At 38.6% G+C, this 23,575-nt stretch overlaps 3 protein-coding genes across 6 annotated transcripts; 2 read left to right on the top strand and 1 right to left on the bottom strand.

The window, feature by feature from the left end:
- The first annotated feature begins 1,166 nt into the window (after positions 1–1,166).
- Positions 1,167–3,174, top strand: ppp1r27b (protein phosphatase 1, regulatory subunit 27b). The gene is made up of 3 exons (XM_062996580.1): positions 1,167–1,527; positions 2,298–2,448; positions 2,659–3,174. Exons 1-3 carry the CDS (start codon positions 1,293–1,295, stop codon positions 2,774–2,776), a joined length of 504 nt encoding a protein of 167 aa, XP_062852650.1. The 5' UTR covers positions 1,167–1,292; the 3' UTR covers positions 2,777–3,174.
- A 3,276-nt stretch (positions 3,175–6,450) lies between these two features.
- Positions 6,451–9,326, bottom strand: anapc11 (APC11 anaphase promoting complex subunit 11 homolog (yeast)). Of its 4 annotated transcripts, XM_062996575.1 has the most exons (5): positions 9,235–9,314; positions 8,776–8,856; positions 7,888–8,022; positions 7,421–7,562; positions 6,451–6,581 (listed from the first exon to the last, which is right to left on the bottom strand). In XM_062996575.1, exons 3-5 carry the CDS (start codon positions 7,994–7,996, stop codon positions 6,566–6,568), a joined length of 267 nt encoding a protein of 88 aa, XP_062852645.1. In that variant the 5' UTR covers positions 7,997–8,022; positions 8,776–8,856; positions 9,235–9,314; the 3' UTR covers positions 6,451–6,565. The 4 variants fall into 4 exon arrangements, with proteins under 4 accessions (XP_062852645.1, XP_062852647.1, XP_062852646.1 ...); XM_062996577.1 differs by lacking the exon at positions 8,776–8,856 and having other exon boundaries at positions 9,235–9,326; XM_062996576.1 differs by lacking the exon at positions 9,235–9,314 and having other exon boundaries at positions 8,776–8,865.
- Positions 9,327–9,456: 130 nt separating this feature from the next.
- Positions 9,457–21,321, top strand: ccdc40 (coiled-coil domain 40 molecular ruler complex subunit). The gene is made up of 21 exons (XM_062996574.1): positions 9,457–9,636; positions 10,268–10,397; positions 10,768–10,882; positions 10,987–11,057; positions 11,292–11,393; positions 11,952–12,035; positions 12,557–12,776; positions 13,110–13,267; positions 13,674–13,796; positions 14,151–14,272; positions 14,364–14,607; positions 14,821–15,003; positions 15,950–16,195; positions 16,288–16,501; positions 17,514–17,683; positions 18,009–18,100; positions 18,510–18,630; positions 19,253–19,441; positions 19,529–19,687; positions 19,980–20,117; positions 21,115–21,321. Exons 2-21 carry the CDS (start codon positions 10,275–10,277, stop codon positions 21,220–21,222), a joined length of 2,982 nt encoding a protein of 993 aa, XP_062852644.1. The 5' UTR covers positions 9,457–9,636; positions 10,268–10,274; the 3' UTR covers positions 21,223–21,321.
- Positions 21,322–23,575: the final 2,254 nt, after the last annotated feature.

Raw genomic sequence — 23,575 nt, 5'->3', positions numbered from 1 at the left:
CATTATACAAGCCTTAATTCTTATTGGATGGTGGATAAAACAAATGATTACACTTGATACATTTATAGCTGCTCAAAATTTGAACAGGCAATCGTAAGCACATACTGTATATACAGCAGTCACAATTTCTGCAATTGTTCTTTTTTTGTGACTGAATAAACAGCATGTACTTCATCTGAAACACTTTGATGGATTTGAATTCTTTTATATGTTTGAGAGTTTTCTGAAAATCTATACATGCAGTGATTGATTTGTTGGTGTAGATTATTCTGAATTGTCATTTAACTTTGTCGCATGACCTAATTCCTTGTTAGTGATTATATATGATTAAAGCTTAGACTTCTCTGCCCATTTAAACAGGGCAGTTTGACTGCTTATAGCTTAAAAAAGTCAATGGAAGAGTGGACTCTTTGCCAGGGTCAGACAGAAAATGTAAACTGTCAATCTGTGATGAGTAGGATAAGTCTGGATGACCAGATATACTGTAAGTCTGTCATTTATTAGAAGTTGCTGGAACATGGCTGACCTAAATGGGGCATGGGCAACTTTTTGCACTACAGCCTCTAAGATCTTGCTTAGCAAAAAAAACTAAGTAGCTAAATTATGCAAATGTAAATATTAGTGCTTATATATTTTGTATCAAGTCAGTTACAAGCACTGAAAACTTTCTAGCTCTCGCTGAGGTGTCGATGTTACTTATTACTGCTAAGATCATGCTATAATAAATTAAATGGAGACTTAATTGTGGCATCATAACATGATAATGTTATCGACCGCACCCCCAAAATAACCCTTCCAGATGGAAAGTGCTATTTTTGTTGACAATCAGGACTATTTCTAAACATCTAATCATGTCTGTCAGCTTGTTGGCATGCATTAGTTATAAACCATCTTTATGCCTGTTTAGATGTTTACCAGAAGCTACTGGTGCATAGGGAGTACGTGACCACAAGCTCTAAACCCTCATTGGGGGAAGAGGGGGGTAGGGGTCATCTTGGCAAAAACAGAAGCTGAAGTTACAATTCCCATCAGGGTCAAGAAGCCGCCCTCTTCCAGTTCAGTCACTCGGAACCGTGAGGTGATGCCCCCGAAAATAGTGCAGGGGAGCATATAAAGAGCACAGACAGCCACTAACTGATTAGCTCAGAGAGACACAGCATTAGAGAAGCATCTTAAAGACTTAAGCGCTGCAAAAGAAGACGGGTTCAGTCCTACTAAAAGCAAACCTTTAAGAAGAAGGTGAAGAACAACTTTGATTTGTACACTGCAAACTTTTTTGGTGTAGAAGAAAAATGATGAAGTACTACCAGTGCCCTGTGACCCAGAGCGTGACCTACGAAGGCTGCAGCTCCAAACCTGTTTGTCCAGCATCCTGCTTCCACACTCCCGGGTCCATAAAACCCATTCGCAGTGTCCACTTCCCCAACGATGTGGTCTTCCTGGATTACGTCCGTCAAGGAGAGCTGGAGAGGATCGGGCGCTTCATTCGGACTAGAAGAGTGAACTTGGAAACCATCTACCCTTCAGGTTAGATCTTCTGCAGACTGGGTGAAAAAACTTTGATTCATAACAAAAAAGAAATTTGCTATATAAAGTTTTATTTTATTCACTTTTTCGTCAGCCTGTTGACTGTTTCATGCAACAGGCTAATTATGCAAATGTACATTAACTATAGTTTGTATATTCAATATTCCACTGTTCAATTAAAATTTTTACTATAATACTGTTTATCTATATAATACCCATTTATATAATTTATGTATCTAACATTTAAATAAATTAACACCTTATTTACAAACTTATTGGTTTGTAAAATCTTGGGTCCAACAGTGGGTCTGATGCCCAGCAGGAACACACCTCAGACAGCGTGTAACAGGGCATTTCTCACCCACTCATTCATTCAAAAGTAGGAAAAAAACTAATTAGCCGGAGAAAACCTAAATGGACACTCAGAGAACATGCAAAATGCCTCGCAGACAGTGACAGAAGGTCAAGGTCAAAACCAGATCCCTAGGATCCATATTGTGCGGCAAACAGCTGCACCATGGTATATAAATTTACCAGTTTACATCAGTTTACAATATTATTTATATGGTATTTAAATTTAACCAACAAATTAATTCATATTATTATTAGTTCCAAAAAGTCCCAATCCAATCCAAGCCTTTTTATTAGCTCTTAGCAACCCAGCTGTCTTTTGTTTTTCAGACACAACACAGTCTGGCTATAATAATATAATCCCAGTGGCAATTACCTTGCCTTATCTTCTATTTCTCTCTGATCCTGACTGTAATCAGGTATGGCAGCTATCCACGAGGCCGTTCTGTCTGGAAACCTGGACTGTGTGAAGTTGCTGGTGGAGAGCGGAGCAAATATCATGCAGAGAGACAAGGACGGCTGGACACCCCTCCACATGGCTTGCAGTGATGGATTTCCACGTATCGCAGAGTAAGCTTCCTTCCTAACTGTTAATCAACTTACTATCACACGTTTGTGTCAAGTAAAACAGCAGTTTTAATGGTTTAGCAATTTAAGTGTGTACAGAGTAGGCCAGTTCGTTTTTTGTAAAACAACTTCTATGTCTGTGATATATCCATGCATTCTAGAAGATTCTAGTAAGTTGGTGATGTTTGCTAATGTACATATTTTGTTGTACAGGTACCTGCTGTCTCTGGGTGCTGATCCAGAGGCTGAGAATGAGTGTGGAGAAAAACCTGCTGATTTGATTGATTCGGACTGCAAGGAACTGGTCGAGATGTTCGGAGTTGGAGATTGAATCTGGACCACTTCTGCTCTTTGATTCATTACAATCTCTTCTATCCTCACGGATGTGATGCTGATGGAGAGGACCAGAAGGAAATGCTGCAATGTGCAGCTCTTCTTGTGAATTCCACGCTTAAGGCCCTTGGTGACAGCAGTCTAGTCTTGAACGTGCTGAGGATGACATGGTTAGACGTATGGACATGTGGCAGTACAGAAATGACAGTGACTGTTCAGAGCTGTTTCAGTGAATAAAAAAGACAGAACAGTTATTGTACTTTGTGTTTAACTGAAATATTTTTACACACTGCATGATTTCTAGCAGCTGTACTTAATATTACTAACTCTTGTAAATTTTTTGTTGTCAAAGTTTTTCTTTTGCTTCCACACAGCTTTTGAATCCAGAATATGAAAAAGAATATATCTGTTGAAACATTTTATTGTACATATTTTTCTGTTTATATCTTGCATAAACTGTCTTATTTTTATACAATTTCTAAGTATTTTATAAATGTTTAATAAAGATTTTAATATTAAATCAGTAATGATGATATCAGAATCTTTATTTATTCACCAAGTACCAAGTGTACAAGGAATTTATCTGATACTTATTATACAGTGACTAACACTGATTATCTCTTCATCACGGCACCTGTTAGTGGGTGGGATATATTAGGCAGCAAGTGAACATTTTATCCTCAAAGCTGATGTGTTAGAAGCAGGAAAAATGGGCAAGCGTAAGGATTTGAGTGAGTTTGACAAGGGCCAAATTGTGATGGCTAGACGACTGGGTCAGAGCATCTCCAAAACTGCACCTCTTGTGGGGTGTTCCCAGTCTGCAGTGGTCAGTATCTATCAAAATTGGTCCAAGGAAGGAAGAGTGGTGAACCGGCGACAGGGTCATGAGCGGCCAAGGCTCATTGATGCATGTGGGGCGTGAAGGCTGGCCCGTGTGGTCCGATCCAACAGACGAGCTTCTGTAGCTCAAATTGCTGAAGAAGTTAATGCTGGTTCTGATAGAAAGGTGTCAGAATACACAGTGCATCACAGTTGCATGGCTGTTTTGGCAGCAAAAGGGGGACCAACACAATATTAGGAGGGTGGTCATAATGTTATGCCTCATCGGTGTATATGAGTTAATGACAAATATGACTTTAAAAATAGTATCTCTACATCATCTTACTACATTAGAAATAGTATCGTCACTAGTGCAATACTCTTAATATTCTTTACTACAATTCACCTAAATGAACGTAGGTCTACACAACATTTTGTTTTGTAAAACTGATGTAATCACAAATGTGTTTCATCTACTGCAAACCTGACCACGTTCAGGTAAAAAAAAGGACCAGAATCAAAAGATGTCAGGGGAAAAAAATCAGGTTAAAAGAAATATCAACACAACGCAATAATAATAATAAATATTAACTAATATGTGTTACACAATAGCACAGACGGTAGAGTGGGTGTTGCACTTCAACAAACGTTCCACCGGCTGGGTTTGATTCTCAGCTTTGGTCAATGTCTCTAAGTAGCTTTGTATACGGTCAAATTAGTATTAGTGAGCGTCTAAGCGTCTTTGAGTATCTTGAAAAGCGCTATATAAATAAAATGTATTATTATTATTATTAGTGAAAATAAATAAACACACCCCCTGCTTTAAAAATCCACACTAAACCAACTTGTTAGATATTGACTGTTTTTATTTTATTTTATTAGAACATCAGACACATCCTACTTTGTGGTTTGCTGGGTTACGTTAAATCCCAAATAGAACTTTACTCACTGTCTATGTGCACTACATATAACATTTCGCAATAGCTCATAGGAACCCTATCTAGTGCACCTCATATGAATTTTAAATATATTTGGAATTAGGCCCTTGCTTGGAACACGTTAGCTTTATTTACAAAGTGCTTTACTTGGCGAATTTGTCAGTACAGTATCTGGCTAAATATACAATTTACTGATGAATCAACACCGTTTTATATCAAGCTAATGTTTCTTTTTGAGAGTTTGTCACTTTCGTACTGAGCTAACGCCAATGTTTGCTACGCAGTTCAACAAACTTGTAGCCGTTGTTTCTCCACCCGTTTTCCGACTTTGTCCCGCCTTTTGTTGTACAAAGAATATACAATGAATTACATTTTACTAGCCAATCCCGGCACAGCACTCTCACATACTGACCAATCAGATCACAGTAGTCGGAGTCAGTGATAAAAGTAGTGACAGGAGTAGAAATAAATAGAATACTGTTGAGGGAAATATGAATGAGGGTCATCAGTCCTATTCAGGCATTAGTGTTTGTTTGTTTATTACGATTTTTAACGTCATGTTTTACACTTTTGGTTACATTCATGACAGGAAACGGTAGTTACTCATTACACAAGGTTTTATCAGTTCACAAGTTTAATGTCAAACACAGTGATGGACAATTTAGTGTCTCCAATTCACCTCACTTGCATGTCTTCGCACTGTGGGAGGAAACCAGAGCACCCGGAGTAAACCCACACAGAAAGGACCCGGACCGCCCCACCTGGGGATTGAACCCAGGACCTTCTTGCTGTGAGGCAACAGTGCTACCCACTTAGACACCATGCCGCCCCAGGCATTAGTGAGATGAGGAACTGTTGCTGGATGATATGTTTGTTTATTAGGATTTTAACGTCATGTTTTACACTTTGGTTACATTCATGACAGGAACCGTAGTTACTCATTACACAAGATTCATCAGTTCACAAGGTTATATCGAACACAGTCATGGACAATTTAGTATCTCCAATTCACCTCACTTGCATGTCTTTGGACTGTGGGAGGAAACCGGAGCACCCGGAGGAAACCCACGCGGACACTGGGAGAACATGCAAACTCCACACAGAAAGGACCCGGACCCCACCCTGGACCTTCTTGCTGTGAGGTGACAGTGCTACCCACTTAGCCACCGTGCCACCCTGCTGGATGATATAAACTGGCTAACGGTCTGCATTCCAACCAATCCCAACGTTACTGGCTGGGGTTCCATGCAGACCAATCAGTTCTTCCAAACTAAATCACCATGGTGGCATTGTAATGCTGAAACTGAACAGTGCCATTATGCAAAATATAAATAAAAAGTTGGGTCAGTGGCATGGCTTCCTAGTTTTTATGTGCCCATACAAATAGGGCTAGTTTGACTGCACCCATTATTGGTCAGATGTAATCCAAGAATCAGCTAAAAGTCTGCCATATCAGAACCTGTACACAGTCAAGCAAGCTTTTCATTGCCATGGTCTTACCAGGCTGATGTGCAGATAAAAAAGATTGAGTTTTAAGGTGCCAATGATGGATCACTTCATGCACAGCAGTCTCTAAGCCTATTGCACACTCAAGCTCAGTTGAGACAGTGTTGCCTATGTTTCAACAGCTTCTGTTTGCTGGGGGTTCCTGTATTACATCTGGATTTTATGCTGTGGTATTCTATTTTTACTCCAAGCAGCTCTAAAAATGGAGCAGAACTACAAACACAAATCTGAATTGTGTTCTCTAATCCACACTGAAGAACTGCTTACACCAGCATATAAGGAGAATGTTTGCTTCATTTACTACAGTAAGTATAATTTATTTTTCATGCAATGTGCCCACAGGATGAGGAGTAGTGTAGTGGAAGGGTGTCAATAATTTTGGGCAGTTAAAACAAAGACAAAAAACGTGCTGCTTTAGAACCTTTATACATTTATTACATTGATTTACAAAATTGTTTATCGCTTGTATAAAAATGAAGCATATAAATACAGTGACTGGATATGCTCATGTTTACTTCATCAGCTCATGCAGTCTCTCCCCTGATTAAAGAAAAAGAAAAGCTATTAGTTTTAGTTCATAAACCATTCATTTGTAAAATCCAGTGTTAGCTGCAAAACATTAGGACCACCAGCCTAAAATGCCGTCAAAACAGCACTGACCCATTGAGACATCTGAAGGAGTCCTGAGGTATCTGGTACCACGATGTTACAAGCAGGTCCATCAACTTCTGTAAGTTGTGAGGTGGATCCTACAGTGCATCCTGGGGCATCTCTTCTGCATGTAAATGATGCACAATTGTCTGGCCGTACACATGATTTTGAAGAAAACAGGATTTGTTGAACCAGTCGACCTTCCTCCGTTGCTTCAATGTCCAGTTCCGATATCTAGCCCATTATAGGTACTTTCAATCCACAGTGATCAGGAGTTGGCATGTGCAGCCCAGTACACAGAAGGGTTTTATGCACTGTATGGTGACACATTTACCTCATCATCTGCAATTTGATCCACAGCAGATCTTCTGTTGGTTCCTACCAGACACCATAATATTCATGTCTTTAGGCATTGATGAGTTCTGGCTGGCTGACTAACTACCTGTAGACAGTTGGTGGCCTGTCCTTCCTCAGACCACTGTCAGTAGGTATTAACCACAGGTGCATGTGACACCCCAAACTGTTTGGGAGATACTTTAACCCAGTCATCTGAACTGATCTGAGAATCACTGAGCATTAAACAAGTGAACTATGAGTTTCTACCATCAGCCTAACATTTAGGCTACTTTTACGTTGTCGCCATGCACATTTAGGGAGGGCAGGGGGTGGTCCTAATGTTTTGACTCATCAGTGCATGTTTAACAAGTTCACATAAAGAAAATCCTTACTCTTTAAACTTCCACTCCTGTCGACACATTGGACACTGTTGCTGTACCTGCTGAGAGTTCAGCCACTTTAGGATACAGTGCATGTGAAAACAATGTGAGCACTGACCCCAGACCAGCGGACAGTCATCTCCCGGGACTTTACCTGCGAACAGAATGGGGAAATACAGCAAAGCTTTATATAAAAGCAAAATATAGCAGGACCTTGCATCAAGTGCTTTAATGTGGGCTCTGGCCCCATTGCAACCCTGATCAGGATGAGTCAGTTAATGAAGATGAATAAACTAATATAAATGTTCATCAGAAAAAGTTCAGTAATGCTTAATGTAACAGGATGATGATTACTGGTTACTAAGCAAATGTGAACCAGTGAGTCAGGACGACGTGTCCCTGTCTTTTAAATATTATTGATGATGATGATAATAATAAAAATAATTGTGACATGTTTAAGTTAGTGTATTATTACTTACAGTCTGGACAGCAGCCGTTGAAGGGAGCTCTGCAGATTCCACAGTTTTCATCATTAGCCACCCAGAGCCAGGAGGCTACAGCGTGCCACTGCTTCACCTTCACCTTCATCTCTCAGTACCTCTCAGTAAATATACCTGATAACAAGCAATAAGGTTAGAGTGGAAATAGTCCACATGAAACTAGTGAAAAAAATAAAAAAGTAAAAAATTTTTTATATAAGATTTGGTATAAAGTGAATAAAAACAAAAAGAACAATAAAAACGGGTTCAATCGGATATTTAAAAAAACATCTGAATAAAGAAAGTGGTTGGAAAAAGTGATTTAGAAAATGTATTTTACTTTAGAAGTCAAACAAATTAATTTGATTTGAATAAAAGAATTATGGCTTTGTTAATCAGAAACGGTTTAAATAGAATTCAATGTTACGAGTAATTTTAAACATGGAAATAGTAACGATTTGTACATTATGGTACAGAAAAAGTACAACAGCTACAACAATAATAATAATAATTATTTTAATTATCCTCAATTGTATTATTGATATATGACAGCAAACCACATCAAACTTAAAAATAACATCAATGCCTTAATAATTATACTACCAGTTTTATATTATTTATATAAAATAAAATAAAGATGTAAATAAATGTAAATAATGATCGCGTAGAGCTGCCTAGCTGTATAGAGCCTTTTTATGTGTTTTACTCTTAACATTTCAATTCGTTCTTTTGGGGCTTTATATATGATGTAGTAAAGACGGCCTGTGATACTAAAACATAATACCAAGCAAAGCAAATAAATAAACTTATTGTAAACTTACTACCTTATTTCAATATATTTCTTCTCCTGAATTAAAGGTAAATAAAATAGATTTTTAAAAGCCTTACTTATAAAGCCGCTTCCCTCCTGTTCTTCATCTTTATTTACTCAGCAACATGTTCAGTGCAGAAACAAACTTTCATCTCCCCCTAGTGGAGCGGAATAGCTTCTACAATTCGTTTACAGTAAACAGTACTACAGATTTACATTTGACATGTTTTAAATTTAAGCAGACGCCTTTATCTAAAGCGACTTACATTACAGTGACAGTATACAGTCTGAGCAATCGAGGGTTAAGGGCTTTGCTCAAGGGCCCAACATCAGCAACCTGGCAACCTTAACCACTAGGCTACGGTTTATGATTTAAAAAGATTGGGTGCGTATGTGCATATTTTAACAGTTAATTTAGATTTAATTTTAGATTACATAACAATACATAATACTTTTAGTTATATATTTTATCATAAAACGCATCATGTTTATTCACCATTAATATTAACATCTATCAACATCTGTCCCATGCTTACCTTTTCTCTCAAATGCTTTCAGAACAGGATGACCAGCAAGCAGTCAGGTGTCCAAGTTCTTTTAATCATTGAGTGAAATGTTCAGTATGATCCACTAGATGGCGCTGTGCACCTGCACTGAAGCACATACCGTAAACCTTACAATATTCACGCACCACATTTTACTATTGCGCCTAATAAGTAACCGGAAGTTCTCAGTCACCTAGCAACAGGTTTGCTAAACACAGGGGCTCAGAGCTACTAGTAGCGACTGTTCTGTAATGAGACGGATTATATCACCTGCAAGTGCAAACTTTATAACTTTTAATTTATCAATTAAACACAATTAATAACATTATTTAAGGACTTGTTTTTATTCACATGAAGTTTAAACTGTGGAGTGTTTGAAAACAACAGAAACACGTATGTAATACGGAATATATTAACAACATTTATTAATATCTTTATTCTTCAATATTTTAATAATGTATTAATAGTAATGTATTCCTAACTTTTCCTAATTTTCTGTATTTAATTTTTATTTAATTTAATGCTTATGTTTTTATCATTTAAAACAAAATATTATTCATATTTAATCTGCTCTTTCTCTCTTTGTTTACTTTTGTAATTTATTTTTATTCTTTTTTTTTTTTAAATATCATTAACTATACGTTTTATAATCTATTGTTATCTATAGCATGTTTGGTTACTGTTATATTAGCATTTTTTGGTTATTTTAAAATTACTTTATTTTGAAATATTTTTTATGTTTTTTAACTTTTTCCTTCTGTTTTACTGCATATTTAGTTTTTACTCTTGGTTTTGTTATATGCTTTGTATTTTATTTAAATCACAAAGCTTTAAAATTTAAACTAAAATAATATAATATAATATAACTACTGGCACAACTATAATAAAAACAAACAAATGGCAGGAAAGAGGTGGAGATATCAGAAAACATATCAGAAATAAGCAAATGTAATGTTAATGATAATAATAATAATTATTATTATGTTGATGCTAATTTTTTACTGCAATTTTATCTGTTTTTCAGCTGTAAGATGGAGAGGGATGAAATAAGGGAGGATGAGAAGAGAAGAGATTCTACTCATGAAGACCAGAATCCTGATGAAATATTAGAAGGTGGTGCAGAAGATCCTGCTCTGGTTACTGTATCTCAAAAGGTAAATTGAGGAAACCATTCTTCCTCTGGAAACCATTCTTCCTTTGTATGTCACCTCAGAGTGTGTGTGTGATTTGAATGTCACCCAGACCTGCAGTGGTTAAGAACTGTGTTCCTTTAGTTGATAATGAAGAAAGGAACATTAAATTTCGTCCTGTATAAAGATCATGGGTGTGTAATAAAGCCAAACCTCCCCATATTACTGTAGATGTCATTTTAATATGAAAGTATTGGACACTGTTTGGGGATTACTGGTAGGTTAATTATAGATTTGTCTCAAACTTAGCAAGCATGTCTTGGCTGATTGACTACATTTGTGTTAACATAAACACTATGTATATTTAAGTAGTTTGGTGTTGTTTTCCTGGCAGGAAGGTTCTAATGGTGTAACTTTGGAACACCGTGTGGAGTCCACTGATGATGTTTCACATTCCAACACTACAGCCAGTGTATCTGATACAACCATCATCACCAACACACACTCAGGTTAGCAAGGAAATGTTTTTGTTAGTAATTGATCCAGATTTCCATGGCTTCTTGTTAGAATGTTTCTTATATTAAAGTGAATTTAAAGTCTTGTGTGTTCCCAGGGCAGGACAGTGTTAGTGTTCCCGATGCTGAACCCACATCTGTAGAACTCACAATGGCCTACAACTCCACGGTAATAGAAGTTAAAATCTAAAAGACTTTAGACTTTTCTCATCATTGGCTACTATAAATATGAATTTTGTACATGCACCTTAATTCTTTTTTATAAGACGTGGAAATATGATTTATTTCTGGCAGAACATTTGAATGATGTTATACTGTTTGATCAGTCTGTGGTTGCTGATTGTCTTTTTGAAATGTAATAACCTGAAACAGAATGTTGAAGCTTTACATTCCTTCTCTGTAGGTGGCTCTAACAGATGGTGAAGGAAATGAGAGCACAATTCCACCAATCGTTGAAGAGGATAATGAAGAAGACGAGGAGCTCATTGTGTTGGATCCAGAGCATGTATGTCACATTTACATTATGCTATTTAGTGGACAGTTCTGTCCAAAGTGCCTTAAATTTGTGGCCAAATATATTCAAAGAGGGTTTAGGGTCTTGTTCAGGGGCCCAACAGTGACACCTCGGCAGAGGTGGGTCTTGAAGCAGTAACTTTCTAATCAATAGTCCATTAACTTAAGGGCAGAGCTACCATTACCACATTCATCTAAATCTGCTGTTATCACTCTTTGTAAAGCTGAGAAATGTTTAATGGTTTTCTCAGTGATATATACATTATTATAATACATATAGGGGTGTGAAAAAGTACCCCCCCTTCTTCAACTCCCACAGGGCAGTTGTAGCCTAGCGGTAAAGGTACTGGACTAGTAAGCTGGTTCAAACCCCACCACTGCCAGGTTGCTACTGTTGGGCCCTTAAGCAAGGCCCTTAACCCTCAATTGCTTAGATATATGCATACTGTAAGTCGCTTTGGATAAAAGCGTCTGCTAAATGCTGAAAATTTAAGTGTAAATGTAAATATCAGATTAGTAATAGTCTATTAATACACTATTTTACTTTCAGCCTCTGATGAAAAGACTCCAGTCTACCCTGAAAGCTCAACTCACCAAGCAGCTGGAGAAACTCGACCTCGAGCTGCGTGAGAAGGTAATGATCAAATACTGCTACAAATTAACATGGGTGTACACAACTGAAGTCAGATGCGTGCATACACTAATCAGGAACCAAAACATTATATGGTAAAAAGTATGTGGACATCTGACCATGAGCTTGTTGGCCATCACATTTTTTAGCCTTTAAAACTAAGTTATCCTTCCTTTGTGCCAACAACAGTTTCTCTTCTGAGAAGGTTTTGACATGATTTTGAAATATGTCTGTGGGAATTTATGCATATTCAGGTAAAACTGCAATTTTGCGGTCAGGAAATGATGTCGGAAAAGAAGATAGAATCTATGTTCTAACTTATTCTAAAAATAGAATCGTTGTTCTAACTTATTCTTACAACCGGAATTCTTCCATACCAAACCTGTCAATGCGATGTTTTTTCCACTTGTATGTTCATATGGGCACAGAGAGGTCACCAGATATAGTCAACCATAATCAATACATGTATATTTAGACTTTTGAGTTTAGCTGAAAATAATCTGTCTCTGTCTGTGCTGCACCAGATGATGGAGGACCGGGTGGAGAACACTCATCGTGAAGAACTCGGTGTGGCGCTTTACTCGGTTCAGCAGGAACTGGCTCGGCTGCAGGCCTTTCTGGACGGTCGACATGAGACCACTGCTAAAGCTTCAGTCGACAGAAGACAAGCTCAAGAACAGCTGGAGGACACCAGGAACCAGTATGACAAATTAAAAGACCAGGCTAAAAAGCACAGAACACAGGGTGAGGAACACAGAGTCTCGAGTAGATTTATTACTGATATTAGGTTGTTTTTAATAAAAATTTTGTTTAATCATCCACCGCAACCCTGACCAGGATAAAGTGATTAGTAAGAAGAAATTAATGAATGACAGACTTATATACAGTGGATGACTTAAAACATGTAGGGTCCTAAAACTTGCCATTGTTTACTGTATGTAGTTTTTTGGCATGTTCTCCCGGTTTTTGTCCACCTCCCAAAACCATGTGCAGGTGGATAGGCCGCTCTGAATCAGATCGCCTGTAGGTGTGAGTGAATGAATGAGTAACTGATTTAAACTTTGTTTCATATCACAGTGTCAGATCTGCAGTCAGAGATGGACAACCTTGCTCGACGACTTCTCTACATGAAGGAAGTAACCTCAGACCTGCAGTCTAATGTCTCTGCCCTAAAGAATGCCACGCACAAGGCAAAGGCTGAGAAACGCCAAGCTGAGGAGCAGAAACTTCAACAGGTCAGAGAGTGAAAGAGCATCAGTCATATTAGTGACATCATTTGTTGTACTTCCATGCTAAAACATTCATGTTTTACAACATCTGAACATGAATTTGTTAGGCATCCTATTCTTAATTCATAACTTATTAATATGAAGTTGGTATAATTATAGTTTTACAGAAATATGTATATAGCATGTGTTATCCTGGTCAGGGTAGTGGTGGCTCTGGTTTTATCATAATCACTGGGCGCAATGCAGAAAGACACCCCAGGCAGGATGCCAATCCATCACAGTGTTTTGGCAACCCCCCTCGTGAACATAGCCAATAATGTCTGTATGTAGATGCCCGATCTGCTGTTAGCACCACTAAGCCTATTGGTAATAGAATGCAAACTGTATTATATTAAATTGTTTTATGTTGTAGGATCTGTATGTGGAGCGTCTAACAAAGCAGGAGGAGAAGCTGAAAGAGCAGATCTCTATGTACAAGGTGCAGACTCTCGCTCAGACTGAAGAGACGCGAGCGGCAAGAGACGCCTTAGCAGAGGTCAGAAAATACTGATGACGAGGAAACTAGAGTTTGCAAAGAAAACCCCACAATGGGAAAACATATAAAACTCTTTACAGACAGTGACCAGAGGTGAGGTTTGATCCCAGGTGCGAGGTCCTAGTAGTGTGTAGCACCCACAACAAAAAGTCCAAAACTCAGTGTCAAAGTCAAAAAGCAGACACAGTGTATGTACAAAGGTATGTTAACAAAGGTTTTGCTGCACTATATTGGCAAAAGTATGTGGGCATCTGACTATAAGCTTGTTAGACAGCACATTCCAAAATCACAGCCATCGCTAAGAAGTTGCCCCTCTATGTGGTTATGGCAGCCTTCACTGTCCTGTGTGTTCAGGCTCAGATGGAGATGGACTCTCTAATAATGGAAAGGAAGCAGCTGCTGCAGCAGTGGAACAGCAGCCTGGTGGGCATGAAGAGGAGAGATGAGGCCTACACCACCCTGCAGGAGGCGCTACGGTTTGTCTGTGTGTGTGTGTGTGTGTATGTGTATGTGTTTAATACTGTAACTGTTTAATTAATGTATGTTTATACTCGTATCCTTTAACAGGTTGGCTAATCAGGAAGTGCGTTGTCTAGATGGGGAGGTGGAGGGGTACAGGCTTTCCATCACACGTGAGCAGGAACAAAACGAGAAGCTGACGGTGCTGCTGAACCGTGCTGAGCTCAACAGCGACACCTACAGCAAACTCATCACACAGTCATGTACACAGCAGGAGACTTTGCAGGCGCTGTACAGCACACACTCTCGCACACTGCAGGAAACTGAGAAGAGTCTGAACAGAGTCACTATGGTGAGAAGCACACACACATGCACACAGACTCAATCAACACAGACTCAGCAATGCCCTGTGCACACGGTTCACACACGTAAGATAACATTCACATTAAAATACACACTTGAACCGAACAACTGGAAGGAGAACTCTTGCCTTGTTTTCCTGCCTGTTATTGATCAAGAACACAGGGCCTATATATGCTCTCTCATATTTTTTCCTTTTGTACAGGAGTGCAGTGCTCGTCAGTCTGAGCTCACCAGACTGAAGAAGCAGCTGGAAAAGGAGTCATCTGTGCGGGTGGAATTGGAGGAGAAGATCATAAAAAAGATGCAGGAACAGCTTACACATGACAGTGCAGCCAAACACTCTCAACATCTGAGCGAGAAGACCGCCACTCACCACAGAGACAGAGTGAGAGTCACCAGCACATTTAAACCAAGGTCCAGGTTTAAGGTCCCCAATTCAGGGGCTATAGTGCACTGATTGAAGCAATACAGCTACAGAGCAACTTAGGGGTACAGTTTGTTAATTATGGTCTGTATGTTATAATATATAATGTGTGGAACTCTTATGAAGGGCATTTAGGCCATAAAACAATATGATAACACTTTATTAATCCCCGAAGGGAAATTAGAGGGTTTCAGAAGCTTGTCTACACTTTAATACATGTAACATAGAAGTAGATTAAATAAAATTGCTAAATAAAAAACCTTTAAGTAGTATATAAATTAAGGTATAGTGTATTTTACTATGACTATAATGCAATAAAGGAAAATAAATAAATAGTATGTACATTATGTGGCCAAAAGTATTTGGACACTCGACCATGAGCTTGTTGTACATCCCATTTAAAAAATGGTATTAAAATAGAATGACTGCTATGTAATCTTTTCAGTTGTAACAACAGCCACTCTTTTAGGTCTGTTTGTGCCAAGTTAGTCAATAGAGTATTTGTGTGGATGGGTACTGCTATTAAAGGCACTAATTTTCTGCGGGCAGTAAGATCTATAAGACACCAATTAGGGGCACTAAGGCTATAGGACAATAAGATCCAAAGAACACTAATTGAGGGCAATAAGATTATATAAGACTTTAAAAACCTTTGTAATTAAGGGCTAATGAAGGCAACCAGGACTGAAAGGGCAACATTCATAGGCACTGATTATACGCTGTATAGTGCCTGTAGGACACTTCTTTAGGGCATGTAGGTGTACAGAACACTAATTGTGGGATCTGAGAACTAAAGATGCTAATTAGGTCTATAGTACCACAAAAACAAAAATGCAGTTCTGTCTTCTGTGTTCCACATATTCATTTGTGTGTGTGTGTGTGTGTGTGTGTGTGTGTGTTCATGCAGGAGTCCCAGCTTTCTAAGCTGGATAATGAGTTAGCCACGGTGCTGCTAGAAGTCAGTGAGGTGACACTGCGTTGTGAGGCTCTGGCTCGCCTTCAGCTTGAACTGGAACAGGAGGTGACTCAACGAAACCAGTTACTGTCAGCCAATGAAGCAGCAGCAGCTAAATACATTCTTATGATCGAGCGCAACCAGGCCACCATTAACCTCTACAACAAGAAGATCGAGCAGATCGCAGCTAGCACGGGGGTCAGAAATTGTCTTACATTAATGGTGCTTTACACCACCTTTATTGTTTAATGGTGTGTATCTCAAGAACATTGTCATATGTGTGTGTCCAGCATGAAGATCTGGCTCCGCTGGAGATCCAGGCCAGCAATGTAAATAAGCAACTTGAGGAATTTGATGCTGAGATTAAGAAGCAGCAGCAGTTCTGGCTCTGGCAGCAGGAGGAGCTGGTCAAACTGAATCAGGAGAAACAAGTCCAAAGCAGTGCCTTACTAACACTAAACACACAGCTCACCATCATGCAGCAGAGGAAACTCCGCGCTCAGAGTAAGTATATAGACTATATGGCCAAAATGTTTCGGACACCTGACCATAAGCTTGTGGATCATCTCGTTCAAGATGGAAAGACTTGCAATCAAAATTTCAATTTATTATAAATGTTTTTAATGTGGTTGAGGTCAAGGCTCATCAAATCACATTTTCACAGACTTCATCATTTAATTTCAATCATTGATTTAACACACCACTTTGCAGTGTGTGTGGCTGCAACATTTAAACTTAATAATTAGGATGGGTGTTGTTCACAGTTGTTTTTGCCATATAGTGTTTTCAGATTGTGGATGAATCAGTGTTTCTTTGATTTTCTCTTAATCTTTTTTTCTTCAGCATGTAGTTTAATGAAAGTTCTTACAATTCAGCTGCTTTACCTGCAGATGTCACCAGACTAATACAGTACCATGTAACCATGTACTGTATTACTGTACATGCATTTCACATTATTAGGGCAATTGTAGCTCAGTGGTTAAGGTACTGGACTAGTAATCAGAAGGTTGCCGGTTCAAGTCCCACCACCACCAAGTTGCCACTGTTGGGCCCCTGAGCAAGGCCCTTAACCATCAATTGCTCAAAAGTCATAATTGTAAGTCGCTTTGGATAAAAGCGTTGCTAAATGCCGAAAATGTAAATTTAACTGCCTGGAACTATCTAGCTGCAAAACACTACCTGTGTTTTTATAAAATTTTGCTGGAATCTGAGCTAATGTAAAACAGTTCTGTGGCAAAACAGTGATTTTTATTTCATGATTCAAAAATAAATTAATTAATTAACAGCGTCTGTGTTGCACGCCAGGATGAGGTTTATGCCTTTACTCACTGTCTATTTGGGGTTTTATATCCACCCTGATTCTGCCCAGGATGATCAGTTACTCAAAATAAATGAATGAATAAATGAATGAGTGAATCTAGGACTGGTACAGAAAAACAAACTAAGTGTGCATTTCACAAACTTTAGGTTTACCTCACTTTATAGCGTGTGTGTGTTTGTTCGTCTGCGCGTGTAGGTGAGATAGATCAGGAGCAGCGAGGGCTGGTTGAGTTACAGAGACACTCTAAAGCTTTGATGCTGGACATGCAGAAACTGAACTCACTTCTGAACCAGAACACTCAGCTCAAACAGGAACTGGAGCAGAGCAACATTCTCATGGAGAACAACTTCATCCATGCTCTAAAGGTACAGAATGTTTCTATAATTTTCTTTCTTTTCCTTTTTTTAATAAGTGCAAAGAAATGTAACTTCCTGTATGTTGGGGGGATACATGGCACAGTGGTTTAATGTGATAGCCCACCACCAAACAAACTCAACTTTGAGTATCGGTGGTGCCACAGGCCTGTTTGAGAGCTCTACATGCATAACTGGCCATGTCTGAAAGAAGGAAGGCCGGATTGAGAATCACCTCCTCACTGTAACAGGAGCTCCTAATGTCTGTTCAAGGTTGCCAATAATTCTGTGACTAATTTGAGTGTGTGTTTATGTGTGTGTGTGTGTGTGTGTGCAGGATGCTGAGAGAGAGTCTGTGGAGATGCAGCTGCATTTTGAAAAGCTCCAGGAGGAAAAAGAACGATTATTAAACAGCTTGGTGGAGGCCGAGTGAGTACACAACATCCACCCAAGTTATACTCACATTTTACTATATTTATTACACCCACACAAGAATGACACCCATCCTATGATGAACATAACTATACCTCTCCCAAACTACACACCTTGGTATTACTCACTGTTTTGATTGTGACAGATTAAACTTATTCACTGCTCCTTTTTTAAATTGTGGCACCTTTTATTTCTTTTTGGGACATTGCAAAAGAAAGTTAGAAATTTGTGATAGTGGCTCCTGAGCTGGGGCTCCTCGGCTGGGAGCTTTTTGGCCCTCCTTTGGTAAAAACTGGTAAAAGCTTTGAAATAAAAGTTGTTGCTAACTTCCTGTGTTCAGTTACATAAAACAAGCACTTTCATTAATTGTGTGTGTGTGTGTATGTGTGTGTGTGTGTATGCGTAGGCGTCAGATCATGCTGTGGGAGAAGAAGACACAGCTGGTACGTGAAACTCGTTCTGCTGTGGATTCAGAAGTTGGGAAGGGAGATATTTGCACCATGAAGGCTGAGATACACCGTATGGAGGTCTGTGTGTGTGTTAGGGATGCAAACCTTTTCAGATTCTTTTAACCAATGACGGACTGTCATTGATTGGTGAAGGGGTGACTGTTAACTGACCAATATAAAAAAAATCCTGTTACACATATCATGGTTTCATATCTAAATGCTTTATTTATTAAAATAGTGCAGCATAGTAAATCTCACAGTAAGATAAACATAATCACAATCAAACTGCTGAACAACAGCGCTCTCTCCGAATGTGTCTGTCTGGTACATGAGCACTTCAGGTACTCTGTAAAGCTTGTTTATGAGATCTTTAGCTCTGTTCTCTGTTCAAAACAGCTGTTTAAAATTTATTTCAGGGCGCTTAAGTGCAGCAAGAGTATTTGAACTTGCAAGTTTAAATCTCAGCAGAGCCGCCAACCTGGCCAGTTGTTCACAAAAACACAACATGTTTGAGGGAATAAAGGTCAGAGGGGGTATATTTCCACTGCAGTTTTGATCTCTGGGAATGGTCTGGGCATGGTGACCCAGCTCTCCTTGATCAGAGATGTTGGGTTGTGGGGTTGGGGTTCTGTCCATGAGTTTATATAAAATACTTTTTTGTGTATTTGTAGTGGATTGTAATTTTATAAATGCATCTCAGGTGCACTATGCCCAGCTGTTGAAGCAGCAGGAGAAATTGCTGAGGGACATGGAGACGGTGATTGCTAGGCGTGAAAACATTGTGACTCGCGGTGAGGCTCAGGCCCGCAGTGACCGCAAACACACCACACATATTGACTTTCAGCACACTCTGCAGTCCCTTCGCCGCAGCATCCTCCAAACACACAAGGTTAGTATGGGTGTGTTGTTACTGTAATAATTTACAGCATATTGTATTAAAACCTAATGTTTAGTGTGTGTGTGTGTGTGTGTGTAGCAAGCAGAAGAGTGTGATGGAGTGATCACAGAGCTGCAGCAGAAGCAGAGTTCTTTGATTGATAGTCTAAAGGAGAAACAACTACAGATAAGCAACCTGCACACCACCAACACTCCACTCACCAGTGACCTTAACAGTCTGCAGGAGACCAGGGAGAAAGTCAGTACACACTAACACAAACGTATGCACACACACACCATATCGATAATTTGGCTTATTCTGCTCCATACCAGAGAATGCAAATGAAGACATTCTGGACAACCTTCTATAACAGTGTTTTTCAAAGATCTAAAATCCACCTGGAAAAGGTACACTAAGGGTACGGTGGAATGAGATTGAATAGGATTCGTATATCCATTTATATATTAATGCTTTCAAAACCAAACATCCACAGCCGAGATCACAAGTAAAAACGCTGTTCATTGTGTAGTCGTTTTGTTTTTTGCTTTAGAACCGAACTCAGTTGCTGGCTCTGCAGTCCCGGGTAAAGCAGCTGCAGGCAGTACGAGAGGGTCGTTACAGCCCTGTGACAAGTGAAGAACCTGCACTGGAGCTTGGCATGCGCAAGCAGCAGGAACGCCTGGATTCGGTCAGTTACACCACCTTTTACAGTCCAAAATTCTAGAACCATTATTTGGCCAAATGTCTTTTATATTTATGATAAGTATATTTTAGATGTTCTGAAAATATGAATAAATTTAATGAATAATTCTACAATGTCATTTCACTTGATGATGCAGCTGAAAGGTTGAGAGTTTGAATCCTGGCTCTGCCATGCAGCCACTGTTGGGCCCTTGTGCAAGGCCCTTAACTCTCTCTGCTCCAGGGGCAGTGTACAATGGCTAACCCTGCGTTCTGACCACATCTTTCAAACAAGCTTGGATATGTGAAGAAGGAATTTCGTTGTACTGTAAAGGCATTCTTCTAATTCCTCACTCATAATAATAATTGACTATTGTTTTTGTCAAGGTTGGAAAGACCATCGAAACCGTCACCTTATTTGACGGGATGCTTGACTATAATCCAAGAACCACAGAAACAGGTCTGCCTTGTATAATTAGCTACAGTCAAGCAAGCTTTATGTTATAATAGGTTTGAGGAGGCTGCAACACATAAAAGAAGATTGTTCTTCAGAAAGAGCCTCTTAAAGCTTGACTAAAGTTAGTTGCTGATCAAATACAGCAGACGAAGACAAATCAGGAGCAGAGATGGTGATGTAAAGTCACCAACTGTAGTCACAATCATGTATAATTAACAAGGAATTAGGATGCCATGCCACAGCGTTTAATGACATAAATAAACTTTAAAAACTGCTTTATATTTATCCCAGCTTTAAAAAAAAAGAAATATGAAAATGAGAGAATAAAACAGTTGCAGAGATCATTGAAATCCCCAAACTGTCATGATGTATATACATGTTCCTTAGATGTGTGTTTCAAAAACATGCTCAAAATTCCAAACCTTTAATTAGACTGTACTTTCCTGTACTTGTGCCAGGTTCTGTAATTTTCTGTCTGTGCAGAATTCTATAGCTGCCTTCAATCATTTGTGTGGGTGTGTTTGTGGGTGTGTGTGTGTATTTGTAGGTCACCAGAGTTCTGCAGCGTGTGGTTCAGGACTTTCCACAGCATGAGAGCCACCTCCAGCGTATCACTCAGGCGACGTTCCCTTACTCAAACCACGAGAGAGTTTAATACTAACCATTACCTCTCCTGTGTGATTTATTTTTAAACTCCAGTCTTCCGTGAGATTTTGTTTTCTTTTACACTTGACATAAAGGCTGTTTTACCACACAGACCCTCGTAAATGAATCAGCAGGAGGGTGTGTTCAAATTCCCACCCTGCCTTGTTTAGAGAAGTATGCGTGTGCGTTTTTGCTATCAAATATCACAGAAGCTTTTCTGGAAGTTCGGCATTGTTGTTTTATCTGCTTCTGTATTCACATGCAGTCCTTAATCTGTAAAATGTTATTAAATGCTATTTATTCAGTTGCTATTTTAAGAGACAGTGAGGAACACAATCTTCACTGTTGTATTTTGCAGTGTTGAGTAGAGTTTGAAATTGTATCTTTTTATCCAATTTGGCAGAAGCTGATCATTTCCTGCTCACTTCACATAGAATTCATTATTAATCCAAATAATTCCTTGGAGTGCAAAGAGCAGTGGTTTTCAAACTGTGGTATGAGTACTGGAAGCAACCTCAAGTGGTGAAATAAAAATCTTTGTACATTTTACACCTGTAATGAATGGGAAAGCTGGACAATAAAAAGCAGGAAAGGAATAATATCCATGCTTTTGAACCTTGGTGCTGGTGAAGACTAACCTGGATGGCAAAGACAAACAAATGGATCCCCAATCAAATCAAACGTTAAATCTCACTCAAAACCCAGATAACCAAACTGAAGCCTTCTTATTCTGGATACATTATAAGAAGAACCAATTCTTTGGAAAAGACAATTATGTTTGAAAGAGTTGAAGGTAAAAGAGGAAGGGAACGGTCAGTAACAAGGTGGATGGATACAATTAGAAGAACAATGGATAAACTATGAAGAAGCCTAGAGACCCAAATAGTAGACAGGATAGTCTGGAGAAACACTATTAATATAGTCATCAGAAATCAGAATCCCATAAAGTACCTGGACACCAGATCATTGGACTATTGAACCAGATTATTGAACATTTCATTCCAAAACCATTGACTTCCACTTTTCTGAGAGGTTTTTGGAGTGTGTTGATCCTTTGAATATTTTGGTCAAAATCTGCAACTTAATTTGTCCCAAAGTGTACAGTTGGGTTGAGATCAGGGCTTTGCTCAGGTCACTCAAGTTTCCTCCACCAAAATCGTTAAATTGTGTCTTTATGGAACTCACTTTGTGCACAGTCATGCTGAAATAGGACAATGCCTGTATGTTGCCTATAGTTTTATATGTCTTCTATTATGTTTAGATTACCTGCTTTTAATATGAACTTGAATTGTTTTAGTTATGCACCTTTGCTGTAATAGATTTTTAGATTCTCAGAGCAGTTAGACTGTCACATTGGTCAATATTAAACCAGCTACTTTTTTTTTTTACTTGCGTAACGTGTTCTGAACCCTGACTGTGTCTGGCTGAATACGCCACTTCTGTATGTAAAAAGAAAGCAGACCCAACAGCCGGTCTGACGACATGCTTTCACACTTCTTTTCTACAGACCAGGTCAGACAATTTTTACACATTTTGGGAGAATGTTATATATCAGCAATTAAAATTGTTCAAGAGAAAATCTGAATTCATTTAAGCCATCAGTATGGACCTGATTTATTTTTCAGCACTAAAATTTCAGTACACAACTAGAACTTTTTTTTAGAACTTTTTCATTAATCTGTAAATTGTGTCTACAAGATTTTTAAACCAAATCATTTACCAGTAATGACATTTATTATGCAATTTATTTTCTGAGGTAATGCACTCTGCAGCACTAAATGTTTTGCATTCACTAAACATACAGTCCAGTGCTTTAAAATGTATTTGCTCCCAGTTTCTTTTTGCTTATTCGTCAAACTTTATTATCTAAAATATTTGAACTACATTTATTAAAGGCAGCCTAAATAAACACACATTACAGTTTTTTGTTAAAAATCATTTCATTTATTGAGGAAAAAAATATCCAACACCAACTAGCCCTTTGAGAATCAGTAATAGCTGTTACAAGTTACTCTATCGACCAATTTACCACAGTTAATTAATAATTGGGTTTAATTAGACTAGACACACACAGGCTTAATTACTGCAGCCCAGATAAATTGATACATTATTTGCATAAACCCTTTTTAGCAATGTGAATAGCTAAAACCTATACACAAGCAGCAGCATGCCTCGATCAAAGCCATTTCCAAGACTCCAGCAAATCACAAAATAGAGCAATTATCTCCAGATGGTGAAAACTCCAAATGGGGCAGTAATAAATCATACCAGAAGTTACTAGTCTATGAAATTTTCTCCCAGAGTAAATAAACAACTTATTCAGTAAATTCCCCAGAAACACACAACAAACTTCTGAGGATCTA

Source organism: Trichomycterus rosablanca, chromosome 6 (genome assembly GCF_030014385.1).
Source record: "Trichomycterus rosablanca isolate fTriRos1 chromosome 6, fTriRos1.hap1, whole genome shotgun sequence".
NCBI classification, from domain to species: domain Eukaryota; kingdom Metazoa; phylum Chordata; class Actinopteri; order Siluriformes; family Trichomycteridae; genus Trichomycterus; species Trichomycterus rosablanca.
This window is presented reverse-complemented; position numbering and strand designations above follow the sequence as displayed.